Source organism: Leptopilina boulardi, unplaced genomic scaffold (assembly GCF_019393585.1).
Source record: "Leptopilina boulardi isolate dan_hultmark-lab unplaced genomic scaffold, ZJU_Lbou_2.1 LbouV2_310, whole genome shotgun sequence".
NCBI classification, from domain to species: Eukaryota; Metazoa; Arthropoda; class Insecta; order Hymenoptera; family Figitidae; genus Leptopilina; species Leptopilina boulardi.
The window spans coordinates 2820114-2832781 of NW_026137875.1; the positions used below are offsets into that span (position 1 = coordinate 2820114).

The following is a 12668-nucleotide window of genomic DNA, read 5'->3' on the forward strand; positions in this document are numbered from 1 at the left end:
CAATTTATTATTCTAACAATATGACGATAGACTTTGTTCAAGAAGGTAAAATGATGAATGCAATTTTTATTGGCATCAAGAGGCAAACTTGAAAATTCTGCGACTTTCGATTTATTACATAATGTATTTTAATAAAAAATTTATATATGGGCATGCGTTCTTGTAATTTCGTTCAACAGTTAGAAACTTTTGAAACAAATGTTTCTCAGTTTATCAATAACTTTTCAAATCATTTATTCTCAATATAATATAATGGATGGCAAAACAGGTACAAAAAATTATGTCGAAATTTGTTTTTTTTTAAATTTTGTTCCTCATAACCCATTAATATTTTATTAAATTTTAAATTATTACTTTCATTGAAATTTTGAATAACATTTAATCAATTAAAATTTATTATTACTATTTGTTACTATGGTAATTATTATTTTGTTATTAGTGTTATTTTATAAAAATATATTTTTTTTAATAATAAAAAATGTTTTCAATAAAATGCTAAAATTACTTACATTAAAGGAAATTTTATTTTCTTATAATAATTATTTCTTTTGTTATATAACAGCCATTAAATATTTTATGAAATTAAGTCGAATTAGCCTTCAAATTTCGGGCGTTTGGCCCGATTCAGAAAAAGGTGATTTATTAGCATTTGTCCATTATGCTGCAATGGCAGGCTATTTATTCATCATTATTGTTGTATTGCAATCAATTAAATTAATTATAATTTGGGGAGATGTCGATGCTATGAGTGATATTTTGGCATTTGGTTTATTATTTTATGCAGTGGCTTTTACAAAAATGACATGCCTGTGGTACTACAGAAAAAGTATATTATTTTATTTTTCGTATCTATAAAAATTTGTTTTTTAATAATTTAATTCATAGGGGAATATACTCAGTGTTGGACACCGTTTTGGACTTTGTTTAGAATTTTTGTTTTAAATTAATTTAGTCAATTGAGTTATATTGTTAGAAAGATGTACAAAAAAGGAACACTTTTGCTGAAGATCGTTAATTGATTAGTCTAAAATTAAAAAAGTTCTGATCATTTTAAAAAAAAATCTAGCCAGGGTTGGACATTATAGTCAGGGTTGGAAACTTTGTGAAAATCGAAGCGAATTATGGGTAAAAAAATAAAATAACATTTATAACGTTACTGAAAACGTTTTTTATGTTTATTTTTTCATTTATACATTATTATTATTTATAATTGACAATTAATATTTTTTATAATGTTACTGAAAACAATTTCTAATTGTTATTTATTCAACCCTGAATATATAAAGTGTCCAACCCTAATTAGAAGTAACATTTTCGAATTGTGCTAACCATAACCAGACATGTTTCGCGATTCAATTTTTCACTTCATTTTTTTTTAAATCATGAACCCCACAATACATGCAATTAACTTACCTTGCAGATTACTTGTTTTCTTTATTCATTTTTTATGTTTAATCACATCGCTCACAAAACTTTTTTCGTTCCTACAAATGCATCGACGTCAAAGCAGACGCTACTTTTGATCCTCAAAAAATGTAATGGCACAAAAAGTTAGGTTTCACTACGAGAAGCTTCACCACGTTCGTGCATAGATGGCGCTAGTGTTCTTATTTTAAGAAAAGCGAAGTGTCCAACCCTGAGTATATTTCCCTAATTTAATTGAAAATATTTTCTAAAGTTATACTTTTAATTTTTTAAATATTCTTTTATTTTTTTGTATTATAATTTTAATAATTTTTTTTTTATATCTGCTTTTGATATCTGCGAAAAGTTCATTTTTCGAGGTAACTTGAAATTTTTTAAAGAAATAAAAAACAAAAAAATGTTCCTTTTGCTTTTTGTATTGATAAATATAAGATTGAAAAATAACCATAAAAAGTTTCACAATTATTTCAATTAAAATTTTAAAGTTATTAAATAGGGAAGTAAAAAGCCTTCTTTCTGGAGAATCACTCATATAAAATCAAAGTAAAAAAATTATTAAATATCTCTCTGATAATAATTTTATTGAAAAACTATTGTAAAAAATAGAAATAAAAAAATAATTTTATTTTTAATTAGAACTGATAAAGCTTCTATTCTATATGATCCAAGATTGGAATAGTACAACATCTAAGAAGGAATATGAAATTATGGTGAAATACGGTCACTTTAGCAGGAGAGTATCGGATTATTTTGTATTAATAATATTTATTGCAACTATTACTCGTTTCTTGCAAATGTGCTATGTGAATGCAAATGTTTTTTTTCGAAATCATCATCCAAATGCAACTGGTTTATTGACAATGGAACTTTATGTACCATACGATTATAATTCATGTCCCGCTTTTGAAATAACATTCATGATTGATTATTTAGCTGCATTTTTAGGCAATATCAGCAATTGCGGTACAGATGGATTATTTTTTCAAATTGGCTTTCATTATGTTGCACAATTTCAAATTTTACATTCAAATATCATCAGTTTAGTTACGGAACAAGAAAACAAAGGTTCTTCAACTGATTTTGATAAAAGACTTTGTCAAATTATACAAAAACATGAAAACATTAACAGGTTTCTAAAACGTATTTTGTTTTCTATAAAAAATTTTAAAGTCTTAACCCTGAATATTATGAATAATAATAATATTCATAACAAATTTGTTGAATAAATTCTTCACATTAAATAATGTATTTTTCTCAAGATGTCTTGGATTATTGGAGGATTGCTTTTGCATAATGCTTCTTATTCAATTGTTGGCTCACAGTATCCTTTTTTGTCTTCAGGGTTATAGATTGATACAAGTAAGAAACTACATTTTGAAAAAAAAATTGTAAAAATAACATTACAATCATCTAAAAAATATATTTTATCTGCAAAAAAACATTTTAGTTTCTAACATTACAACAAACAAAATCACTTTTTATGGAAGAAATGTTTGTTGTTGAATATCTCATTTATGTTTTATCTATTTCATACATCTACTGTTATGTATCAGAGGCACTTGAAAATGAGGTAATGATTTATTAGAAATAAATATAAAATTGAATTTTTATTTAAAATTTTTGAAATAAAAAATTTTATTCATAATTTAGTTTAAAATCATTGAATTAAAAAAGTTAGATATAAACTATAAACATGTTTATATTGTATAAATATAATATTCTATAATTATCTATTAATTATATCTAGAGCATTACACTTGGACAGTCTGCGTATAATTGCAATTGGTTTTATTTACCACCAAAAAAAATGAGAAATTTAATGATTATTATTCAACGTTGCAGGAAACCGGCACAATTAACAGCGGCGAAATTTTGTGTTATGAACATGCAAAAATTTGGAAACGTAAAGAAAAAGAAATTATTTTTTGAATTTACAAATTTTCAAAACATCAATAGAATACTATTATACTGAAAATTATTTGTATTTACTTTTGTATACCATGAGACATTAAACTTTATTAATTTTCAGATTTTAAAAACATCAATGGGATACTTGTCGTTATTGCTAACAGTTAAAAGTAACCAAATGCATTTATAGTATGAAATTGTAACATAAAAATTAATAACAATATATTGTTTAAATTAATTGTGTATTTTTATTTATACGAGCATAAATGTTCCAAATAACCCTGTCCCTTAATTTATTGTTATATTTTTTTGGATTCTCATAAATAAATTTAGTTAAAAAGAATTTTAAAAAAATAGGTATTTAAAATTCAAAGAAATTTAAAAAGTGAAAAATTAATATTAGTAAACAAAATTTTTAAACAATTTAAATTTACAAAAAATACTAATAAAGCAGTAAATAGTTGTAAAACAATAACCATTGGAAAACTCTTATTTTAGTATAATTGCTGTTTAATCATTAGTTAAAATTTTCACTTTAAAACATTTTATTAGATATTATTATTTTTTAGATAAAAATTCTTCGAATTAATAAATTGAAATTTTTTTTTAAAACGAATTTTTAACATATAGATAATATAAATAGTGTGGGTAAAGCTAAGGTCTCGCCTAAAATATCCACTCGATAGAAAGAGAAAGAAAATAAAACCAATCTTTGTCTCTTTTTAATCACGCATGCGCGACAGCTAAGAGACTGCATCATGATGTATCATGACAATTTTCTATTGGTACAGAACTTTGCACTTGCGCACTGGCGCAGTTTAGAGAAGGACAGCCTGTGGTTTTAGATTCAACCTCTTTCTTTCTTACAGCAACCTATCTCTTCTTGTGCTATTACCTATACCTTATCCACTCTATATTTCTATTAACTCTATGATTTTGACTTAATAAAATTTTTAGGTACCTATCTTCCGAATATTAATTAACCAGAATTCTCATTAAACATAATTTTAAGTGATTAAAATTTTTAATGGCGAGAATTTCCAATTCACTGAATCGTAATTTGACGAATTTTTAATTCTTTCTATAGATAGTTTGTTGGTCATGAGAAAGCGCGTTTACATCCTAATAAAATAACACGTTTACTCCCTGCTGTACAAGCTTTTATAGGCGCAGTTATAATCCCACCAACAATTTTCGGAGAATCAAACTTAACACATTTTGGTTTAAAACTTTTTGCTGTAACTGTTAATTTATAAGAATAATCAGGGCATGGAGGTCCATGTTTGTAAATTTGATGACAACCTCCCTCAAATGGAACAAGACCATCATACTGACAAGGGTTTACTTCACATTTTGGATGTCTCTCTCCTGGAGCATGTGTTAGGTAACTTCCTTCGGGGCAAGGACCTTGTATGTAAGCTTTGTGACATGAAAAATTTGTTGGAGAAAATATAAATGTTTCTCTACACTCACAAATGAAATTAACCAAATTGTTATTTATTGAAGTTAAATACGCATTTTTTGGACAGAATTTTGATGCATTCTAAAACAAAATCAAATGAAAACGATATAAGAGGAATTATATGACGTTACAAAATTAATTTTACAAAAAGAATTCGACTACCCTGGCGGATTCGATTTGCGTAATGTCTACTTAACTAAGCGGACTTTAGGTAGAGATTAGGTAGACATGTAAAAAAACGTATAAAAAAGCTATTAATCGACTTATTATGATAAAAAAAAGTTGATAAAAGGGTAAATGAATGTTTATAGAGTAAATTCGTACAAAATTTGTAATTAATAAAGCAATAAATAATTAATAATGAATGGAAATGTGCGCGAGGTACCTGATCAGTTCAGCTGTACAATTATTTTCGTGCTATTTTCATGAAAAGAATATAAATTAACTGCAAAAACAATTGATATTTATAAAAAAGTGTAAAATTGATTTAATTTTATTGTTTGCAATACGAATTATTAAATAATAATTAAGTTTTTATCAAATGTGAATAGTGTTGTGAAAACCTGTGAAAACTAATGAGTTACTACATTACCGATCGCATATGAGAGATGGCGCCACCAGTTTTTACAATACAGTGCGAGCATGTTTTCTTCCAAGCTTTTGCTTTGAAAGAAAATAAAAAGTGAATTTTAAAATGCAGAATAAAGTTATACAAATAATTATTGATTTCATAATTGTTTCTCGTCCAAAATTACGGACATGATTGCAGCTTTTTTGTTACACTCATCGAGAACTTTTTATTATCATATGCGATCGGTAATGTAGTAACTCATTAGTTTTCACAGGTTTTCACAACACTATTCACATTTGATAAAAACTTAATTATTATTTAATAATTCGTATTGCAAACAATAAAATTAAATCAATTTTACACTTTTTTATAAATATCAATTGTTTTTGCAGTTAATTTATATTCTTTTCATGAAAATAGCACGAAAATAATTGTACAGCTGAACTGATCAGGTACCTCGCGCACATTTCCATTCATTATTAATTATTTATTGCTTTATTAATTACAAATTTTGTACGAATTTACTCTATAAACATTCATTTACCCTTTTATCAACTTTTTTTTATCATAATAAGTCGATTAATAGCTTTTTTATACGTTTTTTTACATGTCTACCTAATGTCTACCTAAAGTCCGCTTAGTTAAGTAGACATTACGCAAATCGAATCCGCCAGGGTAAGAAAGTATTTCTCATTACTTTTTATAAGAATTCAAATCACCTATAGGAATTTTAGTTTTAAACTGTTTTTAAAGATAAATTTATGTCATTTATTTTATTAGAATGCAAGTGCTTTTTGGTTTAATTTAACTTACGTCACCATTAATCGTTTTTGCATATTTTAAGTCATCACATTCTATTTGAAAATTATCATTGATTCCTAAATAACTGCTATTATCACTGCAGGGATATCCAATTTTCCAAAGAGTGTGACACTTTCCTTTATAAGGAACAAGACCATCAATCTCACAAGGATTTTGTTCACATTTTGCCACGATTTCACCGGGCGGAACTATAAAATAATATCCATAAGGACAGGGACCTTTTCGATAAGCATCATAGCATGAATTGTGTTCTTGATGATACAGTAAATTTTCTTCACAGTCACAAAACTTTTCAGACCTATCTTCATCAGCTTCAAAGAGTTTCAAATTGTTCGGACATTCTTTAAAATAAATCTAAAAATAAAAAAATAATTTTTCCAAAATCTAAGGCGTCTTTTTTATCACCAACTTTGTTTTTTGGCTCCTAAAAACTCAAAAAATTGTAAAACAAAATTCTTATTTTCTTTGATTTTAAAATAAAACTTTTGATAAACTATTTATATTTAATGCTAAAAACCAAAAATTTAACAAAATTAAAAGATACAAATATTCTGTAATTCAAAATGTTCATTGAACTCTATTATATTACTTAACAAATTATTTATAGTAGAATAAGTAAGACAGTGTCGTTTTACTAAATTGACATTTTGTATTCCTTACGGGATTTTCAGGCTTCAAAGTTTTCCCATCAATAGCAATGAAGTGACAAATTATTGCAATGTATGTACATGATCCAATTAATATTTTCATTGCTCTACACACAATAAACGGTAAACAATTTTGTAATGAATTTTTAGTAAAATTACTATTCAAGTTGCTGCTGTTTAGAGCACTAAAAGACTATCATATTGTATAGCGATTTTTATAATCATGTATTCAGTGATTGAGAAAGGAAAATTTTATTTAATATTCAAGGAAAACTGGTATGACTTTACACAAAAAAATTAATCTTTTCAATAATTCTATTATTTTCTTTTAAAAAAGAAATTTAAAAAAATTTTGTGTATTTGAATAAAATGTTATTGACAAAGAAAACTTTATAAATAAACAAAATTTCTATTTTCAAAATGTTTACATTTTATTAACTACACATTTTATTTAAAATTATAGTGTTGTGCGCAAGATTCTAATATTCTTCTGTTTTGCATTGTTTAGAACGTCGCATCGACTGCCAGGGTCATTGGTTGCTATAATATTCGATCATAACTCATTGCGGTAATTGAAAAAATGACACAACACGTTCTGACTTCTTTAATATTCGTCCATGACGCATTTAGGTAATTAAGAAATGATCATATCACATTTTTCTTGTAAACAAGCTGTTCGTTAATTACCTATCACATGCTTTGATACTTAATTGATCAATTTTCTATTATAAGTATGTCAATAGCCTCAACGATTGTAATACCTTCAAATATTACTTTATTCAATAAATTTTAGTAGTAGTAGTAGTAGTAGAAAATTTTTTTTTACTACGAATATTTAACAAAAAAATTATGTTCCCGCGCTGCGCTGATGGCTCAGCTCTGGACTTTAGTTCGCTCAACGCCACAGGGAGGGCGAACATCATAACTGTTTCTCGCAGTTGAGGTGACATTAGATTGGTATATAAGCAGTGATCGAAAATTTTTTTCTTGTCGAAATTTTTTTTCTGCCCGATGTCTCTCCTATTTATTGGATTTGAGACAAATTCTGTTTTAGAAGAAATGGTTTCACTAATACTTTGATGACCATTTTTTTATTTTAATTTAATTATTAATTATTCATTTTTCCCATTGGGTTTTTAAATTCATTTGCTTTCTTTTTATTTTTCTGTATTTATGCTCCTTCTAAATTTCCAGAATATTTAACGATTACATTTAATAAATCTTGAATTTTTAATTTCCTTAAATATCCCCTCACAATATGCCAAGAATCTTTAATTTTAATATTTAACAGAAATTCAAATCCAATATTCAGCCAACCTCTGTGACTGACCTTTATTATACGCGGACATTTAAACATCAACTCAACCTCGTTTGGACCTCGCGACTCAAGTTCCCGAACCTCGTCAAGCGAGGTTCAGTCAAAGTTTCGGAGCTGTCCGGGATCAATGAAGGACAAAAGGTGCAAGTGTCATTCCAAAAACATTAAATGCAATTTATAATAGTTCCTGCAAAAATAAATAAATTTTCAATCATTTTCATTCAGTGTAAATAAAATTATATAGTATTTATTGAAAAATTTCTACAGTAATTTATTCTTGATCATTTCTTAGTTACCAAAATGCGTAGTGGTTAAATATTAAAGAAGTCAGAATGCGTTGTGACATTCCTCAATTACCGCAATGCGTTGTGGTCGAATATTATAGCAGCCACAAAGCGAATTTTTGCGTTGTGGTCCTTTATAAATTCCCACAACGCGTTTAGAGCACTTTTTCTCATGTCATAACTCGAATATCGCGATGTGGACGAATCGAAGGAGCCACAACAACGCGTTATGGTCGATGTTTTCGCTAAATGAGTGTTTTCGGTCTTTGAGCAAAACAGATACAATTTAATTAATTTTAATACAATAATTAATTTAATATGATTTTGGAGTTACAATTTTTGATTTTGAACATTTTTTTAAGTGTTTTAATTATTTGGAGTTTTTAAATTTTGAGTTTAAACTAATTCTAATAATTTTAATGTTTTTAGTAGATTTAGAACTTTTTGAAACTGTTGGTTGTCGTTGAGTATAGGTTTGAATTGTTTTTTGATTTGAACTCGATTTCTTTGCATATTGTAAATAGGACAATCCACTAGAATCTGTTTTGTTGTAATATTCACTAGACACTGGTTGCAGAAGGGAGGTTGTTTTCTTATTATCAAGCGATAATGAGTAAGGTAGGTATATGTCCGATTTGTAGGCAAGTAAAGGTTACTTGGTCTCTGATGTTGTTCAGTGAGATGTGGTGGGTTTCATAAACGTTGTTTTTGATTTCGTGTAATTTGGTAGAAGACTTGGTTTTTTAATCTTGATTTCATAATTCCAATCTTGCGTTCTTGAAGAATTTTTTCAAATCTTGGGGTACAATCGTTGCTGATTCGTCGATAGTTTCAAGGGAACATGCAATTTTTGCAAGGGAGTCAGCTATTTCATTTCCTGGTATTCCGATGTAAAAAGGAATCCAAAATATGAGAATTTTTTTTCCATTTTGTATTATTTTTGTACTGAGTTTTTGTATTTCTTGACTAATTTTGTAGAATTTTTTATGGCTTTGATACCGCTGAGGGAGTCAGAGAAAATTATAAATTTGTTTTGATGTGAGTAATCAATAAAAATTAAGACCTTTATTATTGCATATGTTTCGCATTTAAAAATGGGGTATGTTTCGGGTAATTTGAATTGCAGATTTACTTCAAGAGTGTGAACCCTGCATCCGGAACCCCTGTTTTATTTGTTTAACATTTGAGTGTTCTTTATATTAGCCAAGTTCTGTGCAGTGAATTTAAATGAACTGTTCTGCTTTCGAAAGCAATTTTATAACATTTTAACTTTTAATGTGTTATACCACGTGCTCTCTAAAAGTGTTCTTCAAAGTTTGTTCTGATTTTGGTCGTTTACATGTTTTGGTTCTTCAGGCGAGTGTGAGACTCTTACTCTCGCTCACTGTAATTGTTCTGCTCAATTGTTAAAATTTTTGCCCCCTTTTTTTGAATGACCCATTTTTTCTATTTTATATATATGCTGTTTCGTGCTGTTCTACACTCCCGCGCTTTTTCATGGTTTAGTTAGAGTTTTGAGTGACTCATTATTGACTTTCTGTGACCTTGCAGAACTGTGGTATTCAATACTTTAATATCTTAATTGTATACCCCTTATTCAAGGTGATTGAAACCCGGTGTTTACATTATACTCTCGTTACAGTAGTCATTGATGTTTTTGAAATAAGCCGGAGTCTGTTTCATTCTGTTCTGTTTTATAGAGCCGAAAGTTCTAAACGTTCATATGAACGAAATATTTTTTCAAATCTATAAATTTTTAAAAATTATGATGACCATGTAAAATAAAACAGTAAATTAAACAATTATTGAATTAATAACTTCTTTTTAGATATTTTAAACAATATTTTGTAATAAAATTCGTACTTAAAGAAGTAGCAAAACAAATTTCGTTCATATGAACGTTCAAAACTTTTGGCTCATCCGTTTTACCTCAGGAGTCCTTTAGTTTAGGCAGTTTATCATTTCATTTTCATTGACAGAAATTGTCATTGAGTTCAATTTCATTGTGGTGTACCTAGTCTATGCGTTTTGAATTTGATTCTTTCATGTATACTTCTCTTGGAGTCTGTTTTGTCTTATGAATTGAATCCAACACATAGTAATGTCACTCTCTCTATATTCGGCTAGTCCGTATCAAAGGGATAAACGCTTTTGACTCAATTTCGAATTTCTTATCATCCAAGCTTACCTCTTTGCTTTTTGGCCTGTATTACCCAAATATATTTCATTCAGTCTATTATGGAGACTTTTTCCTCTTCTAGTTGATATTTGTTCTGACAGTCGGCTACGCCAAAAGTCATAAAAAAGAAAGAAGGAGAAGAAGAAGGAATTTTGTTTTTATTTCTTCAAAGTGTGCCCCATATAAGAAAGGTACTGTATTCTTTTTGGATAATTGATGTAAATCTAGGTTTATTTGTGGTAAGGTAAGTCGCCAGGGAGGAAGCGATGCGAAACGGTAATCTGCAAATTCATTTAGACTAAAGTATCGATTATTGGGAGCTTTATGGAACATAATATTATTTATGCTGTCATTCACTTGAGTTAAAGCAGTTCTTTTTAAGTTTCAAATCATCTAGTAAAATTGTCTGCGATTGTTTCACATTTTTTAATTTTCCGAGACACCAATCTCTTCAAGATTGCCAAACATATGCTCTGGAATATTTAGTAATGCTTCAGACATATTTGCAGGAGGGTTTTTATTAGCCAAAGCGAAGCAAAAGCACTTTTTATATGTTGGATGACACCTTTTCTCTTCATCTCTGTATAATTTGGTTGCAGAGCATACAAATCTTTACCAAAATTCTTGCGCAAATGATTTTGGTGACCAATTAGAAATTATTAAGAAAATTGTGATTAATTGAATTTTAAAATTCGCGTCGAAATCATTCTGTCGATTTGTTTGTTGTACATATGCAGTTTCGGAAAAATGAAAAATCGTCGTTTTACGAATTCTATCAAATAAAAATTTGAACAAATTAAAATTTGGTGAATAGGAAATTCTGGCATTTAAAAATTTGAATCACTTAAAACTGTTGAATGACAATTCCGTTAAATTAATGTTCAGTTAAATTTTTAGGTTTTTCAACTAAAAAAACACGTTTACATCCTAATAAGATGATTCGTGTACTTCCTGGTGTACAAGCTTTGACAGGTGCAGTTATAATCCCACTAACAATTCCTCCTCTCGGAGAACCAAACTTAACACATTTTGGTTTAAAGCTTTTTGCTGTAACTGTTAATTGATAAGAATAATCAGGGCATGGAGATCCATGTTTGTAAATTTGATGACAACCTCCCTCAAATGGAACAAGACCATCATACTGACAAGGGTTTACTTCACATTTTGGATGTCTCTCTCCTGGAGCATGTGTTAGGTAACTTCCTTCGGGGCAAGGACCTTGTATGTAAGCTTTGTGACATGAAAAATTTGTTGGATAAAATATAAATGTTTCTCTACACTCACAAATAAAATTATACGGACGATCGTCTATTGAAGGAAAATACGCATTTGCTGGACAGAATTTTAATGAATTCTGAAACAAAATCAAATAAAAAGGATATAATATAAGAGGACTGGATTTATGTGACGTCACAAAATTAATTTTACAAAAAGAATTCGACTAAGAAAGTATTTCTCATTACTTTTTATAAGAATTCAAATCACCTATAGGAGTTTTAGTTTTAAAATGTTTTTAAAGATAAATTTATGTCATTTATTTTATTAGAATGCAAGTGCTTTTTGGTTTAATTTAACTTACGTCACCATTAATCGTCTTTGCATATTTTAAGTCATCACATTCTATTTGAAAATTATCATTGATTCCTAAATAACTGCTATTATCACTGCAGGGATATCCAATTTTCCAAAGAGTGTGACACTTTCCATTATAAGGAACAAGACCATCCATCTCACAAGGATTTTTTTCGCATTTTGCCACGATTTCACCGGGCGGAACTATAAAATAATATCCAATTGGACAGGGACCTTTTCGATAAGCATGATAGCAAGAATTATGTTGCTGATGATATAGTAAATTATCTTTACAGTCACAAAACATTTCAGTTCGATCTTCTTCAGCTACAAAGAGTTCCAAATTATTCGGACATTCTTGTATATAAACCTATAAACAAAAATGCCGTATAAACTAAATTGTTCATTGAACACTATTCAATTACTTAATAAAATATATAGAGTAGAATAAGACAATATCGTTTTACTAAATTGACATTT

The 12668-nt window shown here is 28.2% G+C and overlaps 2 protein-coding genes across 6 annotated transcripts in view; one reads left to right on the forward strand and one right to left on the reverse strand.

The window, feature by feature from the left end:
• The first annotated feature begins 224 nt into the window (after window positions 1-224).
• LOC127283661 (odorant receptor 13a-like) lies at window positions 225-3702 on the forward strand. Its single transcript, XM_051308669.1, has 7 exons — window positions 225-268; window positions 563-826; window positions 2062-2554; window positions 2685-2784; window positions 2873-2995; window positions 3173-3328; window positions 3455-3702. Exons 1-7 carry the CDS (start codon window positions 253-255, stop codon window positions 3521-3523), a joined length of 1221 nt encoding a protein of 406 aa, XP_051164626.1. The 5' UTR covers window positions 225-252; the 3' UTR covers window positions 3524-3702.
• Window positions 3703-4187: 485 nt separating this feature from the next.
• Window positions 4188-12668, reverse strand: part of LOC127283674 (uncharacterized) — a 339220-nt gene continuing 330739 nt past the window's right edge. The window contains exons 2-4 of one of the 5 annotated variants that reach the window (XM_051308689.1): window positions 6849-10914; window positions 6180-6542; window positions 4222-4876 (exon numbers count right to left, since the gene is read on the reverse strand). In XM_051308689.1, coding sequence (XP_051164646.1) covers window positions 4433-4876; window positions 6180-6542; window positions 6849-6938 — 897 coding nt within the window. In that variant the 5' untranslated portion in view covers window positions 6939-10914 and the 3' untranslated portion in view covers window positions 4222-4432. Of the gene's footprint in view, window positions 4877-6179; window positions 6543-6848; window positions 11145-11265; window positions 11971-12195; window positions 12559-12668 lie in introns of those variants that run through there. The other 4 variants (XM_051308690.1, XM_051308688.1, XM_051308692.1 and 1 more) reach the window with 4 other exon arrangements.